The sequence below is a fragment of the Neolamprologus brichardi genome, chromosome 7 (assembly GCF_056152115.1).
Source record: "Neolamprologus brichardi isolate AB-2024 chromosome 7, ASM5615211v1, whole genome shotgun sequence".
In the NCBI taxonomy this organism is placed as follows: domain Eukaryota; kingdom Metazoa; phylum Chordata; class Actinopteri; order Cichliformes; family Cichlidae; genus Neolamprologus; species Neolamprologus brichardi.
In genome coordinates, this window is record NC_142110.1 from 9,843,572 (window position 1) to 9,865,554 (window position 21,983).

The window sequence follows — 21,983 nt, forward strand, 5'->3', positions numbered from 1 at the left end:
AAATATTAGATACGACCACAAGTACTGAGGTCTAACAGCACATGTATGGAGATGTGTTCACTGTCAGAAGCCATGAGAAGATCATTTATAACCTTCTCTAGTGCTGCTTCTGTACTATGGTGAACCCTAAATCCTAGGTGAAACTCTTCATTCTTCTGTAGATGATCACGACTTAGTAGTATTGAAGCTACTGTACTTAATGATATGTCATTCATGAAGTCATTACTAGATAAACCCAAAGAAGTTGATTCTATTCATCTGGACGTAGCGTTTTCAGTGGGAAAAACATTTCGTCTGCTATACGTCAGGACAATATGTGATAATGATTACTTAGAAGACTGCGATAAAACTGCTCATTTACAGTTTAAGAAAAGACAATTGAGTATAATAATAAATAAATAAATAAAATGGAGGCGGTTATTTTATTTACATGAATGTTAAAATCTCCTATATTAATAATTTTTTTGATTTGAGTACTAAATCAGATAAAAAGTCTGAGAAATCTGATACAAACTCTGAATAAGGGCCAGGTGGACGATAGATAACAGCTACAATTGATCTTTTTTTGCGTGTTTTCCAAAGCAATGCTAATAGTTTTCAAATGAATAATAACTGTCTGGGTCTTTGGTTTATTGTTAGGCTACAACAAAGTCTGCTGCCATTCCTCCACCTCGGCCTGTGCTTTGGGGATTCTGACAGTATGACTTTTGGTTGTGCTGACTCATTTAAATTAACGTATTCATCCTGGTGTAATCAGGTTTTTGGAAGGTGGTGTAGGTATTTAATAATTTACTACCATGAAGAGAGAGAGAGACCTAATGTTTAACAGTTCACACATTTTACATTTGGTACAGTTGAAACAATATTTTGTTTTCTTTGTAATTTTTTCAGCATTAAAATCTTTTCAGCTGGTATTTTGTTTATTGAGGTCATGATGAGGTCATGACATTCTGTTGGAATAATAATTATAGTCTCTGTTAAGTTAAGCTGCTGAGTGTGTGGGTCGATTGTAAGTACGTGATAATTACATTTGGGAGTATACCTAAAAATGGTTTGGATCTTGAGGACATCAGATTCAAAACAGCAGAAGCCCTGACTGCTCAGTTCACAAACAAGAAAGCACAGGCCAGAGACAGTGTCGGTCCTCGTTATGTTACATCACTGCCCAAAGGAAGTAATCTTGCTGACATAGGATAGATTGGACACACACCCAGTTGCCCTTTGAGTGTTTGTGTATGTGTAGATAACAAAGAAAGAAGGGCAAGTGAGAGAATTTCATGCACATCGTGCTTCACATGGTGTTTGATTCTGCCTGCATCAGTAGGGTGTATGACAGTTTGGCAGCTCCTCATCAGCAGAAACAGCAGTCTCTTCCTCGTGCACCACACTGTGCTGATGAAGAAAGAAGCTTTTGGTTTTGATGTCAGCACAATTTGCTCATATTGGGCAGCACGTCTTTGATGTTTAGGACGAACAGCCAATCTGAACAGTGAGATTATCCTGCGGCCCCAATCCCCCACTCTGATTAATTCTAATTTGTTATGGTGTTCAAGTCTTAATCTGCAGAACACTTTGGGTTTGTGGTAGGCACACACACACACACGTGACCAAATCAACGAGACACATGTGATTTCTGATCGAGGAAGCATTTATTCGCAACTAGATGTCAAAATTCTGCAGCGCTTTTGGCCCTAGTTGTCCGTTTCCACAATCTTTAATGTCACTATTGGTTCACTTTGATGGTATTCTTTCAAGCTTTCAAACAAGAGCGACCACAATCCTAAGCCTTTTATTTGTGTATCACCCAAACAAACACACAACTCTTTTCTGCCTCGCGTTACCCCTGACTCTTGACTTTCTGTCCTTCTAATAGCATCTCTGCCTCTCCAGAGCCCCTGATTGAATGGCATGAGCACATGCATAATTCAGTATGTGACAGAGCAGGGGTGCCTGTGTCTCAGCTGTGATGCAACTCTGATTTTAAAATGTGGAAATATGAATGATACACTGAAAGATGGAGTCCATCATGTGTCATACACTTTTACATGCACCCACATACAGACAGATAAAATTAGATAGACAGACAGACAGTCTGTACATACTTATAGTTATAGCATATTCATTGCATACCTTCATACCGTGTATATTGTAACATACCCATAATAGACCCATATTTTGTACCCTTATACCTATAACAGACCCATTTCTGTAATATATCTATATATCTATATTACTGCTAATATATATTTTATAATATATCTATATTATGGCTAAAGCACTTTCTGGATGGATGCAAACTGCATTTCGTTGCCTTGTACTTGTGACCTGTGCAATGACAATAAAATTGAATTCTATTCTATTCTATTCTAGATAGGAGAAATGGCTTTTTTCTATACTTTTACAGTTGTGCCTGTGGAAAAGAAATGTCTTTTTATACATTAAAGGAATATATAGATGAAAAGAGACACTTCTAAATACATAATTCATCCCAAAACCAAATTAAAATTTATGCTGGGCAAAGAATAAAGGTTCAGCATGCCCTAAACATTTAGGGAGCTAGTGTTAATTATCTTAGATTTGTATCAGATACATGCCTTCTATAGGTTGCCGATGACATTTTCCACACCTCTATAATGGTGACTCTATAATGATAACTTTCTCTTATAGTTTCTGCTGTCATTAGTCATGATAGTGCACAGCTCTATGAAACCCAAAGCCTTTCACTCCACTGGGGAATTAGTTTAAAATGGAGCTGCCATCTTACTGATCTTCTGATATGCAGCACCAGCAGAATCAGTAGATAGAGTTAGCCACGCTGAACGAGGCTCTCGTCTCTTAATTAGAGATCAAAAAGCTTATTTTCTCCAACTATTTTTTTGTAACCGCTATGTTTCTTTGGTAACTGCTATGTAAGAACAGAGCTGTTTAACATGACTATGAATGAGGGCATGCTTGCTCAAGTCTGCTGAGTGACAGGGGAGGGACAGTCAAAGGGTTAGTGGGGATGGCCTTGGGAACTGAAGACCATGGAGATTGAATGCCGCCAACGTAAAACTCTTATTTATAGTTTTTCTTTTTTTTCTCTACCTGCCTGTCTGTCAGGTGGCCTTGTCTCCTGACAGCAGGAAGTATTTTCCCTGGCAGATGTGACATTTTCACAGCTCACTGATGAATCTGTAGATTTTTACACGCTCATGGAGTTATAGGTCACATATCCTCAGTGATGGATAGTAATGGTTCAGTGTTTGCTGCAAACATTGGATCGCATCTTAATAGATCATTCATGCAAAAATAGATATGTTAATTAGATGTTAATATGCAATATCACGTGTACTTGATGGGTATAGACTGAGTGTGCGTTTCAGTCGCTGTGGCACAAAGTGGCTCCATCCAGCATCAGCAGAATTGTAAGCCTTAGATGGATGAGAGAGTGAGCTTTGATTCCTCCATTAAACAGACTGCACTGAGAGGTGGAGAAACTGCTGTGCTGTCCAAAATAAACAAGCAGGCAAATCAATCCTTGGAACTCCATTATAAAATTCAAAGCAGGGGAGAGATGATTAAAGCAAAACAAAAAAAACCACCCACAAATATTTGGTGGAGTGATCATGCTCTTTTTTAAAAACTTGCATTAGTGTTGGTTTTTTTACTCAGTTGTTCTAGTTCCTTAGGGAAATATTTTGTAGAGATGATTGTAGTTGAGTAGCCTCGAGTCCTACTTGAGGCATTTATATTATTTAAAATGTGTTAAAATGTATGTTCATACAACAGCCCTTCGAGAATTAGTCTCATAGTTTAGTAGTTAAGCCTGTATTATTACCTTTGCTCCATCAGTACATATTGGAACGTATAGCAAAACACACAAGCAGGCCAATGAATGTGTAGCCTATGAAACCTGAAAGTCATTTACTACATTGGTTTCCGGTAAACTAGCTGAAACCTGAGACGCGTCTGATTGATCCACTTTCATGTCAGCGGCCCCCACCCCTCCTTATCCTTAATCATTGCATTATGTCTCCCCTTTGTTCTTTGAGCAGTTCATCAACTTTACTGGTCTGCTGTTTGACTTTCTGAAAATGTTTTGCATTGTGACTTTGTACAGTTGTGGTCAAATGTTTATCATGTGCCTTAATGTCATTAATTTTAGGTTTTTGGTGATTTATTTGAGCTGTTCCTTTTCCAGGGTGGAATAACTGTGCAGAATATGTCTTTAATGACTTGGGAAAAAAATTGTGTGAAAAAATTTGAATTTATTTTGGAAAAAAGTATAAAAAGTGTACATACACACCCACTATATGGTTAAATATCTCAGTAGCCATCAATAATCTTCTGGAATGCTGTAGAATCATCTGTTCACCCAGGAAAAAGAAATCAAAGAAAATCATTAAAAGCATTTATGCAAAAACTGGTCTGAAGACTCAAAAATAAGATTGAAACATACTGTAAAGCTTATCTGTTGTGCTCCTTTACAGCTCTAGCACATTTATATTCTCTTTGTGTCAAATCACCCCATTAGACAAACCCTTAATCCAGGTCTAAAATAATTATTTTGAGTTCTCATCATTAAAAAAAAAACAAACTTATATTCTAAAAGGTAAGCCCAACAATGTCAGCTGCCATTTCAACTTTGGATTATGAGTGAGATTTAGCCTTCATTGTGGACTTTTTTTTTGCATGCTTTGCAAGCTATAGTTTGTATGTATACAAAACTGTAATAATTCCTTATAAAATGATTTTTCTTTGTTGTATTATTATATAAAAAAAATCATAAAATACTCTATAATGTTTTTAAAAAAAATGCTGTACAAAACATTGTTGAGGGCCACACTTAACTTCTTTGGTTTATGTACAAACACACATTCATGTATTCATGAGTGTGCATGGGAGCTGACCACTGCTGGTGTTGGTATATGTTTAGTTCTCTTTCCTTGATATTGCTCTTCTAATTTTACTGATTTCTCAGACAGGCCTGTTCTCCTCCTTGTTTCTTTTCTGTTGTCAGAACAGATGATGCTTTAATAATATCGCTGATAATAAAGATGTGGATCACTCTCTCTCTGTGTGTGTGTGTCTCAGGACTCCCTTATTCTGGAGAAGAATGACATACACCACCCAGTCTGCTCCTTTCAGGACGACTTTCAAGAGTTTGAGATGATTGATGATGAAGATGAAGATGAGGAGGATGAAGAGGAAGAGGATGAAGAGGTTGATCCTGATGCACCTCCCTCCCCCTCAGCCTCCCCTCCTCCTTCTCCTACTCTTGGCACCATAAAGAGCAGACCCACCACACTGAACCTAACCACTGCTGTGTCGCAGGTAAGCATACTGAGGCTCTGATTCCAAACACATTACATCAACAAACTGTTTGACATGTGTTTTGAAATAGTTGTTTGCAATTTATCACTAACGATAGTGTTTGTCTCTCTGCCATCTTTAGGATTCACTGAACAACAATAGCAGTCTATCCCCCAAAAAAGGAAGCTGGCAGGACTCTTTGCGCAACCCAGCCTCACAGGGTTAGAACATCATTAGTTATTTATTTGAAAAAAAAATGCTGTGACTTTATACTGTATGTTTTCTTCTATATTTTTATTTGGCTTTCTATTTCACAAAACAAATATATTCTTTGTATAAGCTTTAAAACGTATAACTAATATTAAATAATAGGCTAATCCATTAATCCTATAGAAAGACCGTCCTACTGGATTTTATTCTCTAAATATCTTAATGCTATTTTTGTTTAGTAATTGATCCACATGATAATTTTATTCAGATACTATTATGAACTGTATAACACACAGGGGATAAAAATCTATTGTACCTCCAGGTCGTCTGTCTCCGACCCACTCATGTCTGGAGGATGGTAGCCATGTGACAGGCCAGTGCCCAGCCTCTCCAATATCCCAGGTCCCAGGATCCCAGAGCAAAGGTACTCCACTAAATCAGACAGGGGAGGGCGGAAACCCCCAGTCTCCTCATAGGCCCCTCCTCTGCGACATGGAGGGCAACAGGCGAGAGAGGCCCGAATACGGTAACAAGAAGGCCAGCTCAGCAAGCTTAGATCATCTCATTGATCACTGCTATTTAGTGCTGTATTGTGACGTGAATTTGACTTCAGTGATGCACAAGAGCAGCAAAAATCTCGCATGCTGATTCTCATGAATCAAATCATATTTTTTAATACTTAAAAAAAATATATATATTTATGGTTTTGACAATGAAACTTTTGCTGAACTTGTTCATGCTGCTTTCCATTTTCAGCTCATTGTGGATTTCTTTACATTGACAATCATTGTTTGTTTGTTTTTTTTTGCTTTATTCTCATTAATTGTAAACTCTTCTCACATGTCAGCTTATTTCATTATGCAATCTCACCATAATTAACTTCAAAATCACGTACCAGCCTCTAATCTCTGTTTTTTTTTTTCACTTGTCATCATAGGCTCGTTTGGTCAACATAAGTCTCACCCATGTTCTCGTGATGCTACTGATCCAAAGGCTGATCCCTCAGTACAGACAACCAGAGCACCCTCTGTAGATGAGCATTCCCAGTGTTCGGACACAGAGGTGGACCACGATCTCAACAGCGACCACAACCACAAGCACTCAAACCGGCGTGCTACTGATACCTACACCATCACCAGTGAGTCAGGTATGGAGCCAGAGAATGACCTAGATCCAGATGGAACTAGCCACTGCTTGTCATCCACCGCACCCATTGGAGCTAACGATGGTGCAGATACACCCTTGTCTGACGAGGAGCTGGAGAAGGACTTTGACGTAGAGTTTATGTGTAAGGAGGCCTACGATATGGTTTGTAAGGAGAATCACTCATCATATGTGGAGTTCCCCTCCATTGAACCCTCTGAGCTAGCTTCCTTCTCTAGTTATGTTTCATCTTGCCGCTCAGAAAATATCGACCAGTACAACAGTTCAGATGCTCAAGAAGCGTCTAATGTGGAGGCAGCAGCTAACGACTCCACCTCTCCATCCTCAGACCCAGGAATAGCAGATATGAACCAACGGGGTTATGTGACTTCAGACCAGGACAAAGACCTCAGCTCTCCAGGCTCTGATTCTGACATTGAAGGGGAGCTGGAAGCAGCATTTGCTTGTGGTGGTCCCGTTGTCTCCAACATGATCTCATCAATCTCAGAGACAGAGCTGGACTTGACCAGTGATGAAAGTAGTAGTGGACGCTCATCTCACCTTACCAACTCCATCGAGGAGGCCAGTTCACCTACGTCAGATCAGGAACTGGATCCAGACACAGAGTTGGAGCAGGACAGTGGAATTGTTGGTCTGAAAACATCTCTACTTCTAGGTCAGCCAGATCCAATCAAAGAAGGCTCTCCTCTACCCTCTCCATCCCCACTACCTTCACCCACAATTGCTACACCATCTCCCATTGATTCACCCATCTTACCCCATGAGGCCTATGACGATGGTCAAGCTCTTACAGGGCTGCAGAATGTGTATGAAGACCTGCCCTGTGAGCACCAAGCTGACCCAGATGAGACTCTTCCTCCAGCTCAATGCAATGAGGATAGTCTCTCCAGACAGATGGTGCTGCAGATAGAACCAGATCACAGCCTAGAGAGCTTCAAACGCTCCTTCTACCTGCCAGTGGGGCCCAGGCTAATGCCAAGCTCAGATGATTATGATGGAAGTGAAGGAGAGTCTGAATCTGAAAGCGAAGATGACCTGAGTGAGAACTCGGACTCTCCATGGCTGCTTAGCAATTTGGTCAACAGGATGATCTCAGAGGGCTCCTACCCAATCAGCTGTCCTGAGGAGTGTTTCAAGAGGAAAGTGTCTGTGTCTGATACCATCTCACCATCCTCCGACATTGGAGATGGAGATGGCTTCAATGATGAGGACCAAGCTAAGAAAGTTGGAATGAATGGATCACAGGAAAGAGACAAAGAAAGTGAAGAATCAAGAAGTATTAACATGCAGTCTTCAAAAGGAGCAACAGTGATAAATTCTCATCTCTATATGAGCAATCCAACCGCTGATACCATAACCCCACTGATTTTAGAGCGTTGTGCAAACAGCTCTTTGCATACTACTAAAGACTGTGACAAGAACTTTGTAGATAAACCATCTAAGAATACGATGAGACAAGAAGATGATCCCGAGCCCAATAACGACTTGATGATGTTGGAGGGGAGGAAAGATCTCGACTCACCCAGCCTTAGTGAGAGTGTGATCAGCGACAAAGATGAAGGGCGAGAAACGGAGCCCAAGCCAACGAGCCGTTCCTCAGCCTCCCTCGAGCGTATCACAGAAGTCAAACACAGCCTGACACTCGACATACCCAGTGCTCAGACTAACCGATGCTTCAGCCTCACTTATTCCACAGACAATGATGAAGAAGAGGACGATGCAGACTCTTATCCATTCCTAGGTGGCTTAAGGAAGCAGTCCCGTAGAGGTAGCGACTTAGAGCTGGACAGTTCACCACCCATTGATTCCAGCGTGCAGAATCATCCCTTACCTGATCATGACCTCCCACTGTGTGAGAAAGACCTGGCTCTGAGGCAGTTAAATGAAGACGATGGACTGGCCTATGACTCCATGAAGTACACACTAGTGGTGGATGAGAATACTACACTGGAATTGGTCAGCCTTAAAAGGTATGGCCTGATATGTTTGAAAGCCAGTAAATTGAGTGTGTAGTGAGTCTGACACAAATCTGTCCTTTAGTTATGAAATTGGAACAATTTTCCTTATTGTGCACCTTATATGAACATAAACGTGCATTACAAATGTTTATTACGCCTTAAATTGGGATTCAACTTGCCTTCTCAGGTGCACTTCTGTTCTGAGTGATGACAGTGAGCTTTCAACTCTTTGCGATGAGGAGCCTTTGGGGACTGCTGACGTGGACTATGGTCATGATGAGGAGGAGGAAGTGAGGCCAGAGCTTCTGAGCTCTTCCGAAGACTCTTCTCCCGAAGCTGACCTCCCTTTCTCCAAGAAATTTCTCAATGTGTTTGTCAACAGCACCTCCCGCTCCTCCAGTAAGTCATAAGCAATTCTGTTCTCTTATTTTAAGAAAGTGTTCATTCTTATCTCTTCCCGAGAGGTAAAAGAGAAGATCGAGACTGCTCTAAAATATAACCCCAAAAAATGAGATGATGCTCCAGTGGGTGTTATCTTACATTAAGGATAAGAAATGGGGGGAGGTTGGGGGGACAGTTGGCCTGGCTCTGTCCAAAAATCCTGACTCCTTCAGCATTATTTCTAAAATTATCCACTCACAGCCTGCCCTTAGAATGAATAATGTATTAGAGTTCAACTCATCACTGTCAAAATGATATACTAAGATGTGATCTATGGCAGGGTGCCCACACACAACTGATGGGAGGGCTCTACCAGAACATCATCAGGCAGACCTCTTGTCTCAAGATTTATATCTCTAATAAAGGGTGATTTGCATAATAAAAAAGCTCATTATAACAGCCCCGTTTTCATTGCATTTTTGATATAATCCATTACCCTTCATTTAGAGCTCACCTTACAGATTTGCATAATAAATGTTCCTCAACAAACAACAGGTTACAGAAAAAACAACTTTTTTTTTTTTTTAAATAATCTCAGTCATATCTGTTTCCCATGTAGGCACAGAATCCTTTGGACTTTTCTCTTGTACCATCAATGGAGAAGAGAGGGACCAGACACACAGAGCAGTCTACAGGTAAAACAAACTCAAGCCTGAAACTAGCACCACTGAAGGAACAATGGGCTGACCTCCCAGCCCATTGTTCCTTCAGTGGTGATAGTTTAAATCATTATGCAAATGTACTGTTTATAAGATTGGGGAAACCTGCAGTCAGCTGAGACTGAAGAAATCACGTGAGTGACGAAACGTTTCTCCCACTGAAAACGTGTCCAGATGAACAGAATCAACTTTTGGGCAACACTAATTATTTTATGGAGGAAGACAGATCAGACATCACATGCATCTCTTTGCCACCCATAAAGACAAAGACAAGAAGAGAAAAGGCAAACAGTGCCTCGGTATTACACAGTACATGTTGTGTACAAATAATTTCACTTTTTTTAACCATAGGTCTCATTCAAAATACCCCATATTTACAACTCTTTGCCTTCCTCTACCCACCTTATTATCTTTCTTTCCCAGCTGTTTCATCAAAGCCTCCCACGGGGAGTCACCTAAAACCCATAAAAGATCAAAATAACTCAGGTCTATAGGAGCAGGGACATCATGTAAGGAAACATCTTTTTACAAAGGCAGTTTCCTTTTTTTCCCTTGACTTCTCTGCTGCCCTCTGCAGGTTCATTCCCAGGCATGCAGATGAGCTGGAGCTGGATGTGGATGATCCCTTATACGTGGAGGAAGAAGAGGACGACTACTGGTACAGAGGCTATAACATGCGGACAGGGGAGAGGGGCATCTTCCCTGCCTTCTATGCTCATGAGGTCATAGGTCAATCCAAAGAGCTGCTGGGTGAGTGCAAGAATACAGCGGCTTATTTTTTTGCTTTTTTATTCGAAACACACAGAATGATCACATTTTCTATGCATATTACACTCCATAGGAATGAAAAGAAATCCAGCGTGGATTGAAACTTTCAGCGTGCAGTTTTTGGGGTCTGTTGAGGTACCTTATCACCAAGGCAACGGCATTCTCTGTGCTGCTATGCAGAAGGTAAGAAAAGCACATTTACACTTTTACTATTATGGATTGTTTACTATGGGCACGATACAAATGTGGTTTCTCTCTGTGTTAGATTGCAATATCGAGAAAACGGACGGTACATGTGCGACCTCCCTCTCTATGTGAGCTGGAGATTAGCTTGCAAGGAGTCAAACTGATCATGAGCCTGGAGGATGAATATGAATCCCTTGATGAGGTATAAGACAAATAAACATAAATGACATGATTACTCAGGTAATCGGTTGTCCCTTTGCTTTGGGATTATGTTGCACTGCTTCATCAGTGACTGAACTCTACTTTTTTTTTCTGTCTCTGTCTATATTTAGTATGACAGATGTAGTCACTTCTTCCAGATGAAGAACATCTCATTCTGTGGATGCCATCCGAGGAACAATTGGTAATCAAACATCCATCTTCTGCCCATCCTGCTGCCGCCGTACAGTGTAACATCCGACTGATTGCATCACACTGTTTTGTTCTCTCTGCAGCTACTTTGGCTTCATCACTAAGCACCCAATGCTGAACAGATTTGCTTGCCATGTGTTTGTGTCCCAGGAGTCAATGCGACCTGTAGCAGAATGTGTCGGGTATGTCCATTTCCACACCCGCTGAGGGCCGTAGCTACAAAAATAAAAAAAAGAAAGAAAGGGAAAAAAGAACTCAAAAAGTAAAAAAAAAATCTTTTGTTATGTATTTTAACTAAAAAAAACAAATACATTAAAAAATAACTCTTAAAAAACACCACTGATTTTGACCGTTTAAGTTCTCAAACTAAGGGATCGTATTCACTTTGCATTTTTTGTATATATTACAGTAGAAGCCACGGTGCTTAATTTGACATATTTAAGTAATAAAAATGACTATTCAGCTACTACTTGCACATATCTTTGCTGGAATCTGATCTCAAAGTCTGGATTAAAGTGCATTTTATTACAAATTTCTTTTGCAGAATTCTTGACAGCAATCCAGTTTGGGGTTTTTTGTTGTTTGCACACTAGCCATATGTGTGTACCTGTGTAGGGTTAAATGGCAGCAGAATTACTCATGTATTATTCAGCCACAATGTGTTTGAATAATTAAAGATGCACATTAGCCCACTCTCTGAGGCTGGATTTAGAGGAGGCAGCAGAAATCTTTCATCCATCAGATTCTTGCCGTTAAGTCAACCAGAATTTGTGAAAAACAACTTCTGTTTTTGTGTCTTTCACACAAACATTGTGAAACATCAGAAACACTAAACAGCCATACAAAACTGAATCTAAAAATATCTAATACTATCTCACAGGTAAATCTTTAGTCCTCATATGTCTGTATTTTCTGCAGACGAGCCTTCCAGGAGTACTACCAAGAGCATCTGGAATACGCCTGCCCCACTGAGGACATCTACCTGGAGTGAGAAATGTTGCCATGACAACCTTCTTCCTCCACAGCTTGTGTATGTTCATCAATTTTGCCACCAGAGGGCATTGTCAGTGGGGATTTTCTTTTTTCGCTCCATTGTAAAATACTCTTCTGTCCCTCTAAACCTGGGATCTTCATTTCTACAGTATGCTAGACATCTGACTGATTTCCTTCATCCCTTTCTCTTTGTTTATTTCCATGATCTCAATGGATTGATTGCCTGTTTAGTTAATCTTTTTCTATGATATAAAAATTAAGATGCTGAGCACCTGTTTATTTCAAGATTCTTCTTTTGAGATGAAAACAATGTACCTACTACTGCTGTATCACTTTTCAATGCATGGCTAGTAGGATTACTGCACACAGACACACCAATAAATACACATATCCAAGTGAATGGCAAGCAGCTCAACAATCAGTAAAGGAATGGTGTCGAATCAAGACGTCGGCGTTTGAGTTAACTGTATATATGTTTTTGTTCAATACTGAAAAACAGGTAATTTAATTTATACTTATAGTGACATTGGAGCAAAGTAGAGAGAGACAGAGAGTACGGCGAGCGGTCCTTGGTCCAAGCTTACCCCTGTGTTGTGTACAAATCGTAGTGTGTTGTAAATACATGTATAGAGAGTAGACATTCAGGCGCCTCATTCAGACTAATTAAGAAATGCTCACAGTTGAGACTGAAGGTGGGAAATTTTGTTCTTGCTTTTGATGTATCGCTCTGACAGGATTAACTGCAGTTTTCAGAGAGGTTCGATGAGTTGACTTCAGATGAACTTTGAATGTCATTTGCTCTGCAGATATATTAATTTTGGATTTAGGGACAGTAACTCTCAGCAAATCTGAACGACAGAGCAAATTTACTTCCCTCCTGTTCTCAAAGTTGCACTGCTCTTAGAGCTTCAATAGCAAGTCATCCAGCTGGTACAGTTGCAAAATATTAGATCAGTGTGTGCTTTATATGGCTGATGCCACTTTTAGATGAAAGAAAGCTAAGGCCCTCTGAAAAGCCATATTCTCACATCTCTGACTGTTTAACTCTGCCTTTCAGTGCTTTCCTGGTCTCCATTTCAGTTTCAATGAGGAAAAAGGAATGACTAGATCATTGATAGGGGAGTGTCCTGCTGATACGTGGTATTCCAGTGGAGTCAAACCTTTAAAATGTCAGATTTACACTTTTGTTAATGGTTGGGCATTTATCTAATGTTTAAGCATGGTGAACAAGGAGAGTGATGCGTTTCCACGTTTAATTATACCTTCATTCACCTGTCACACAATAGGTGAATGAAGGAGGTTGGAGCGTCAAACCATGGCTTGCAGTCAAGCACCTTATATGGAGGTGGGAGTAGCTGAAGCCCACCTCCCCAATCACCCCCATTGTTCTCTCTGACACTGTTTAGCATCTTTTTATGCTGCTTTCAGTCAGTCCAGCAGAAAAAACACATCCTATTTGCAGGATTTCAGTGTTAAAGATTCACTGAAAGTGGACATGGCAGGAGAGAGGGTATTATCTACATATGTATTGCTGTCAGTTAGATCGTGTATATACAATAGCAAATCTATGATAGTGCTGTGTCCTTTATGTTGAGTATGTTATGAAAATGAATATGTACATGAATTAAAAAGAAGTTTAAAAAAGATCACGAGCAGATGAAAACCCCTGAAAGAAAAACACACAAATATCTGTGATCTGCAATAATTTTATTTCAGTGTCTTTTCATGTTTTAACACACGGTGTAATCTCAGTCTGTCACACAGCTGGCATTCAGGTTCCTGAAGACTCCATAACTCTCTACAAACAGGCTTCAGCAGCAGCACGTTTAGGGCACATTTGTGAAATGTGACATCACTAGTGTGTGACACACAACCAAACTACTGACCAATCTGCTGTTAGAGCTGAATAGTGACTCAGTCAGCTGCCACTGGAAAACTATTATTGTGTCTTGCCGATTATAGTAATCGCATTTGAGCTCCAACAGTGTGACCCATCTCTGATCTGTATCTACTTGCCTCTGATTCTGTTTTTCTATCTTGTTACAGCCTAGTTAAAATACTTCTTTTCACACAGCTACACAAGAGCAACCACTGAAGATCTAGTCCAATATAGCCGCTCAGAAGTACTTCAACAGTTAAATCAACTTTTGACTTTATTACTTTAACAGGATTCTTCACTGTATACCTAGAGCAAAAGAGTATGTGACAGAACAAACATATCTTATCTTGTATCTTTAAAAACAAGGACTTGTAAAGTTCAAGGGAAAACAAAGAAAAAAAAAAATCATTCGCCTTGTCATGGGTTTGGTCTTATGAATAAAATATATGCTTGATGTCTGAACCTTTATTGTTGTCCTCATTGTTTGGTTAAATCCTAATTGTGTGAGTGAAAAGGGCTTACAAAGAATTCCCGAAGTGGAAATACATTTAAAAAAAAAAAAAAAAAAATATCAAAGAATAAAATACTCAAAGCATAGAAGAGAGAAAATACAGTACAATGTTAAACATTATTTCTGAATTGAGACAGGAATCTTGGAAGATCATCTCCTCACTAAGGAAGCACATTGCCTGTACACTGCTTCTTAATTTCTAGCAATTAAAACTCCACTCTCTACAAGAGAGCAGCACTGCAGTTCAACTTTCCCTTTCTTTATTGTCATTAGGAGCTGCAGCAATGTTTCTCATCAACAATGACAGCAGCTAGGTTTGGCGCTACACTCAGGGTTGCAGCAAGGCTCGAGGCTGGGGTGTCATGGCTACTGGACGGACTCACGCGCAGACAGTTCTTTCTTAGAGAACAAAAGGAGATTTATTTACAACAGGGATCACCTCAGTGCTATATATATATATATATACAGTGAGTTGGGAGGGGGGTCCAGGGCTCCAGGGAGAGAAGGGGGAGGGGGGAATCCACACACACGCTTCCTCTTCCACACAGTCACTGCCACAGCTCCTCCGCACACACGCACTCCTCTTCAGCCACACTCGCTCCAAAACTCCACACACGCTGCCACACCCGGGCAGGTCCCGTGATTTGGTCCAGAAGAGGGATATCTACACACAAAAGTTAACGTTAGTTCCACAGCAAAATACATACAGGGGATTCTTTTGATAATGCAGAGAGCACAAACTCAGGAGGTTCAACATTCCAGCGGTGAGCTGCTCTGTGCCACTGCCTTAAATAGTAGCTGGGGAAATCAGCCAGATCAGCAGCAGGTGGACACAATCACACAGGTGCGTGGGCCAAGAGCGAGAGCCCGTAACGAGCTCCACCCAGGCAGAGAGGAGGAGGAGAGACAAAGAAAACAAAAACGAACAACAACAACAACAAAACCTGTAGCCAGCGTGAGCCAACCAGAGAGACACGGGGACCGTGACATGGGGTCTTTTCCTTTTGCCATTTGGCTCTCTCCAAACACCATGGAGGATTCAAATTGCTCCTTAACTGTCTTGACCTGTTGCAGCACAGATTGGATGTTAGATTCATCTTCTGATACAGGATAGAGCTCACATGGGTCAGCCTCCAGATCAAATATCAGAGGAGGGTCGTGAGTCTTGCGCAATGCTGAGCAGTCTTTGTCTGGTGTAGTACTGCTATGGAAAGCACCTGATGTAGAAAGGTGAACAAGCAGGAGTCAAGACCAGCTAAAGTTTGACAGTGTGAGCATGTAATAATTAATAAGTACCTTGTGTATAGAAGTGGGCCTTGTACTTCCCCAGCCTTACAGCAAAGAGGCCATAGTCTTCACTGGGATTTACAGGATAGAACATCACGGTCTCCCTTTTACTCTGTAAAACACAGAGAAAATACACACATGAGCTTGGTTTTTCCATTATTTGACTTTTTGCACAACTTTAAATACAATGCTCCCACCTTTCCTTGTTTAACAAGGATATCTGTCATATCGACCCCGTCCAGCATCACCTGTGGTAGTTCAGCCCCTGCCAGGCGCGCCAATGTGGGGAGGATATCTAGAGTGCTGGTCATCTCACAAGTAACACCTTCAAACAATTTGTTCAAAAAAAGAACCACTAAAGGCTACATTTTTGTTTATATAGTATACTATACTATAATACTATAGTATAGTATTATAGTATACTTTGATGCTGGAAAAAGAGAGAGGCAATGCTCATGGAATAAACAAACAAACAATGTTTTCAGATTAGGTTTATAAACAGTTTTCAAAACAACATACCTTCAGAACTACATTAATTATTATTGGCATTGATTCAACAGGGTGCTGCAAACAGTCTTCAGAGGTTCTGATCGCAGAAAGGCTTTGACATTTAAACTATGCTCAATTAGTACTAAGGTGCCAAAAGTATTTCCCACACCACTGCACCACAACCAACAGCCTGAAATGCTGTATTGGCTGTAAATAGTATTTACAGCAATTTCTGATCCTACCATCTGAATGGTGATCAAGTTGTCTGGCACCAAAAACCATGCAGGTAAAACTAAATGTAACCAAACTGTGTGGCAAGATCAAGGATGGGTCAGTATTTTTTGTGTTTGAAGGATAATGTAGTCTAGACTTTTTGCAGACTGCTAAAATGTCCCGACCTGGCTTGATGGTCCCTGGCCAGTAGGCGATGGCAGGTTCTCTCATGCCTCCCTCATATGTGGTACTTTTGCCACATTTCAGAGGACCAGCAATGCCTCCACGGGACCTGCGCATCAGTTCAGGCCTAAATGCAGAGAAAGAAAACAGATACCATTTAATAAAACATGATAAATGCAATATTATCACAAGAGTGCAAAGACTGCTAGAAACCTGACTACTGAACAGAGGAAAAATATTTTTTCTGGAGGGTGGTTAAATGTCAGCATGAGGAATTAAACTCAAAAACTCTAGTGCATTTCTCGTCATTGTTGTCTTTAAGTTACTGAATGAAATATGTCTCAGTCATACACGTCATAGTAGTCTTAAGAGTTTTAAAAAGATTGGAACTAGTGTTCTTTGATCTTTAAAGATTTAAACATAAAGAAGTCCAGTCACCTTTTTAAGCTCATTAAATGAGATACCAAAATGGAATAACAGTAAATACAGTTCATAGATTAGCAACAAATATAATAATAAACTGAAAACCAACACATTGTCTGATGTAAAGAAGACCAATGTGTTGTTGATCACTCCTGTCCTCTCCAGAGTTTCCACCAGGTGGCCTACACTGCTGTCAAACTCCAACAGGGAATCCCCGTACGGACCCCTTAAAGATCGGCCAGCTGCCCCTATACCTGCATACTGGGGGTAGTGGGTGTGCTGAAGCAAGAAAACAAGTGGTTATTAGTGTTGTTAGGATTGATACTGAAATATTGACTCTTCCGATACCAGATATTTATGTTCTAGAATCAATTCCCCTATTAGAATATTGGTATTTTAGTAATTTGGGGTAAAAGATTTTTAGTTTATGATGGAATCCTTTCCAGACATTAAAATCAAAAATAGTCATTGTAGGATTTAAGAAATAAAAAAAAAACACTAAAAATATTTGATATTTATATTGTTTATATGTTTATTTCAAAACATAGATAATGACATATATATATATAAAAAAAGTGTTTTTAAACTTTATTATTATTTTCTATCAGTCACATTTGTTTTTAATTGTTTACTGAATGTTTTAAAATGCAGGAGTTGACTTTTCAGGTTTGTTTGTTTCTTGTGTGATAATTCTTCATAATTACAATAAGAAGAAGAAGTCTGATATCTGGTACTCATTATGAACATATAGTTTGAAATAGGCTTAGGCTGCTGCCCCCGCGACCCGGCCCCGGATAAAGCGGATGAAGATGGATGGATGGATGGATGGATAGTTTGAAATACAGAACTTTCGGTTTTCCAAACACATTGAGTTTTTGTTCAAAGCTTAGGTATTGGATGAGTATCGCTGATACCAGCTCTGATTTTACTTGATATGGGATAAGAAGGGAAATCAGTGGTATTGCACATCACACTAGAAAATTTTGAATTATCCCGATATTTACCATTTTGAAAACACATTTTTAGGCATTCAAAGAGCTGACGAACCAAAGTAGAGCTTTGATTGCATTCAATAGAAGGTTGATTTTGCACACTTTAATTCATGCATTTTTTTCAGATTGCTCTTGTTGCTCACATGTGATGGATAGTAGAGGAAGAATGGTTGTTTTTTCTCAGCCGATGTGGTTATGAAGTTTGCTGCAAAGTCACTGTAACTCCTCTCCAGATCCAGGAAGTTGACTGGTTGTTGCTTGATGACCTCATTCTCCATTAGTGGGACGACTACGTTGCTAATATCACACAATCCATAGCACTTTATATCTGGAGGGAAACAAGTCAGATTCTTACAGGGGCCCTGGGGAAGAAAAGACAAGATAGAAAAATTAACAGACAGCAATACAGAGTGAAGAATAGTAAACTGAATATAGCAAAGAAAAGAAATTTCATGATGCAATTTTAAGTAGCACAGACTGGAAACACACTGACCATGTCATGGGAGTATGGGATCCCCAGGAAATGGTCAAAGCCCTGCTTGGTTGGAAGAAACATGCCATTATGCCCAACACCTAGATGCCACTTTCCTATGACTGCTGTAGCATAACCCAGGGGCTTTAACACTTCAGCGATGGTGGTCTCATTGAGAGGAAGACCACCTATAGATCCTGGGTAAAACACGCCTGGGTAGATTCCTGACCGGGTCTGATAGCGACCTGTCAACAATGATGCCCTTGGAAAAAGACAACAAACAAGGCAGTTAATTAACAGTGGAAAAGATAGTGGGGTCATTTTGAACACTCTTACTTCACTTAGGAAAACGGCCTAAAGAAACTCACTGCATCAATTCATCCAACAATGGAAGATGAAAAACTACAGGACATGTAGGGAAGATTTGGTTGCATGTCAAAGTAAAAGTTTAGAGGCAACAACAAAAATTTCATGTGCTTAATGAAACTTGAAAATAATTACTCTTAATTACTCTTTTTGACACGTCTCAGTAATTTTTTTAGCCCTCTTTCTCAGTTTCTCCCAAGTCTTCCCACTTTTCTGTTGATTTTTTTCTTAATTAAATTTTAAAAAAATGTATTTTTATTTTATTTATTTATTAATTTACTGGAAAAATCTTTCGATCTTCCATTTCTCAAACCAAGAATACTGAGTTTTGAAGAAAGTTACCCCTCTCCCATTATAATAATACTTTATATTACTATAGGACCTCAATAGCTATGTCATAATCAGAATCAGAAGACTTTATTTATCCCCAAGGGGCAATTAACATACAACAGAGCAGCATGAAGTTGAACATAAGGACAATAAGAACAGTAAGAGTGAGATGAAGTTAAGGACAAAATGGAAGAGAGCAATGGTGGCTGGAACTGCTAGAATAAACTGTTAGAAATGACTGACCTATAACCTTTGAAACATATGTTAAACATATGTCTCGTCAACGATATTAAGCAATTTTAAGCCAGGAGGAACATTTGTGTCATGAGGTTCAGAATCTGTTTTTTCGCAAAGATATATGCGAAAAAATATATGTTTTAATTATGAATGTAAAATGCTCATTGCCGTTAAAAAATCTCTTTTTCAAGAATGTAGACCAAGAGGACAGCAGAAACCGCAATAAATATAACATAACAGTTCTACAAAGATATTAAGTGGATTAATGCAGAACTATTTAATGCACAATATACACAATAAAAGAAGTCTACCAATTACTTATTTATTAATGAGTCCATTAATAATTTGTCAGTTACAACTTTAAAGAATAATTTAGGATCAAATCGACTTGAAAAACAAAACAAAAAACAATAAATAAATGAATAACAGAAGCTTTTGAACATACTTTACGGCCACTTTCATTACTTTAAAGTTTAAAAAACCTGTTGAGCTAAGTCTCGGATTGATTTCTGTTTTATTCACACACGCAAACAGTCAGTACTGATTACACCGGTACCTGGATGGGCTGCACACGGGGCAGGTGCTGTAAAAATCTGTGAATCGGAGTCCTTCAGCTGCCAGTCGGTTCAGGTTGGGAGTAAGTGAACTGGGATGTCCGTAACAGCCCAAGTCCCCGTAACCCAAATCGTCAGCGAAGATGAGAAATTCGGCGGTGAAGCCGAGCAGGTGCACAAAAGAATAATGCCGAAAAAGGCGACGCGGCCGGATACCATCCTGTTCTGACTGATAGTAAGGAAGCGTCAGATCCCTAAAAATAGTGATGCGCGGATCGATACTGGAATATCGATTCTTCCGATAGCAAATATTTGTGTTCTAGACTCAATTCTTATTTCAAAATATCAATATTTCAGAAATTTGTGGTAAATTTGTGATTAATAGGAACACAGTGGAAAGTAACTATATTATTGGGACTGTCTAAATGATTGGCAGGAACTACTTCTTCTTCAGCCTGTCATAGTGATGTGCGAAATATGGCTGTATAAATGCATCACGGCTCACGCCTGCTCTTCGCTCAGTTGTTAACCACAAGAGGAGTCGTGTGTGGGCCTGTTGCAGCTCTACAAACAACCAAGACGCGGTTTTTGAAACATTTTGCAAGGCCACAAACCTTGTCAAACACAAACAAAAGTAAATTATAATATCAGAAAATGATGATGAGGCAAACTGAGGGCGGAGGAGAGGGACAGGAGCTGCTAGTCCTTTTGCACCATCCAGCTATAGAGAGAGAAAATGTGAAGCTGCTGGTCACATGTAGCCCTGTAGTATAGAGGTGGGTAGATCGATCCAAATATCGATAGTATTGATACCAACACTGGTATCAGTATCAGAGCTATACTAACGCTGTTCGATACTTTGTTTTTATCCTCAAAGTCCAGTATGTATCCCACTGTCCATCCAAATGAATGTGGCAGCTGATTTTCTGATGATGATAGAGAGTACCAGGAGCTATTTTTTATGTATTCTCACGTTTCTGTGAGGTGGACAGGAAACCAAAAGTGCGACTCTACCTGCATGTAATCAAGCTGGCATCATGTGAAAAGAAGAAACGAATGGTATGGGAGCATTTAATATGTGCTGTATGTTCTGCATACAGACAACTGTGCGTGTGAGTCTGTGTGTGAGGAAGAAGGTAATGTTTTTGATAGTGATGGAGGGAAGTCGGAATGGAGGTTAGAAAGCTAGTCCCAGTAACATAAAATTGTTACATTTTACACAATGGAGTTTAGGAAAGTCTAGGGTTAGGCAAGCATTGTTTGATCAAGTCATTATGAATTCTCAGAAGTCCTCATACACAATGGTGTGTGTGATATGTCTATCAGTTAGCTTGCGTGCTGTCTTGCACCATTGTTGCCATCTTAGGGAACTAGATACTTTGCTTTATCATTCACTTTCACATCTCTGTACAGTGCTAACCTAAGGGAAAAACAAGCTGTTGGATGATGGAAAAACAAAGAAAACAACAGTCAGTGAGAGATTTTGAAAAAGTACCTTGCTGCAGCAGCTCTCTTCATCTAATCTTCTCCAACACAGAGCACTCTAACGATCTCTGCAGGGAACAACAACCCTGGAAGGAGGCAGTGATGCCCCTGCTTTTATGTTATATTTAAGACAAAAAGAAAAATCTAGTAAAGCTGTCATGCTCAGCTCAGGTAAACAATGAGTCAGTCATTAGTCTGGTAGAGCTAATGGAGCACCTACAGCCTACAGCAAAAATCATTAGAAGCAAATATTGAGTAATGACTGCTATACGTTTGCCACAACTAATAATAAATTTGAGGGTGTTTTCCAGACCCATCTAATTGTTCTCCATGAGTTACAGAGAAGAAGCTGGAGAGCCACTATGGATAAATGGTAAATGGCCTGTATTTGTATAGCGCTTTTTACTAGTCCCTAAGGACCCCAAAGTGCTTTACACATTCAGTTATCCACCCATTTACACACACCTTCACATACTG

General features: G+C 39.8%; 1 protein-coding gene and 1 pseudogene across 4 annotated transcripts in view; one reads left to right on the top strand and one right to left on the bottom strand.

The window, feature by feature from the left end:
- mapk8ip2 (mitogen-activated protein kinase 8 interacting protein 2) overlaps positions 1-14,426 on the top strand; it is a 28,013-nt gene extending 13,587 nt beyond the window's left edge. Inside the window, exons 3-15 of one of the 3 annotated variants that reach the window (XM_087843059.1) lie at positions 5,077-5,316; positions 5,438-5,516; positions 5,828-6,031; positions 6,443-6,793; positions 6,998-8,639; positions 8,815-9,026; positions 9,628-9,703; positions 10,305-10,477; positions 10,569-10,678; positions 10,761-10,883; positions 11,014-11,084; positions 11,176-11,274; positions 12,011-14,426. In XM_087843059.1, the coding sequence (XP_087699185.1) occupies positions 5,077-5,316; positions 5,438-5,516; positions 5,828-6,031; positions 6,443-6,793; positions 6,998-8,639; positions 8,815-9,026; positions 9,628-9,703; positions 10,305-10,477; positions 10,569-10,678; positions 10,761-10,883; positions 11,014-11,084; positions 11,176-11,274; positions 12,011-12,083 (3,453 nt within the window). In that variant the 3' untranslated portion in view covers positions 12,084-14,426. Of the gene's footprint in view, positions 1-5,076; positions 5,317-5,437; positions 5,517-5,827; positions 6,032-6,442; positions 8,640-8,814; positions 9,027-9,627; positions 9,704-10,304; positions 10,478-10,568; positions 10,679-10,760; positions 10,884-11,013; positions 11,085-11,175; positions 11,275-12,010 lie in introns of all 3 variants that reach the window. The other 2 variants (XM_006789473.2, XM_006789474.2) reach the window with 2 other exon arrangements.
- A 575-nt stretch (positions 14,427-15,001) lies between these two features.
- LOC102794982 (arylsulfatase A-like) lies at positions 15,002-20,240 on the bottom strand (annotated as a pseudogene). The gene is made up of 8 exons (XR_015719377.1): positions 20,024-20,240; positions 18,556-18,796; positions 18,206-18,424; positions 17,180-17,349; positions 16,650-16,774; positions 15,960-16,087; positions 15,772-15,874; positions 15,002-15,692 (listed from the first exon to the last, which is right to left on the bottom strand). The product of XR_015719377.1 is annotated as an arylsulfatase A-like (transcript).
- Positions 20,241-21,983: the final 1,743 nt, after the last annotated feature.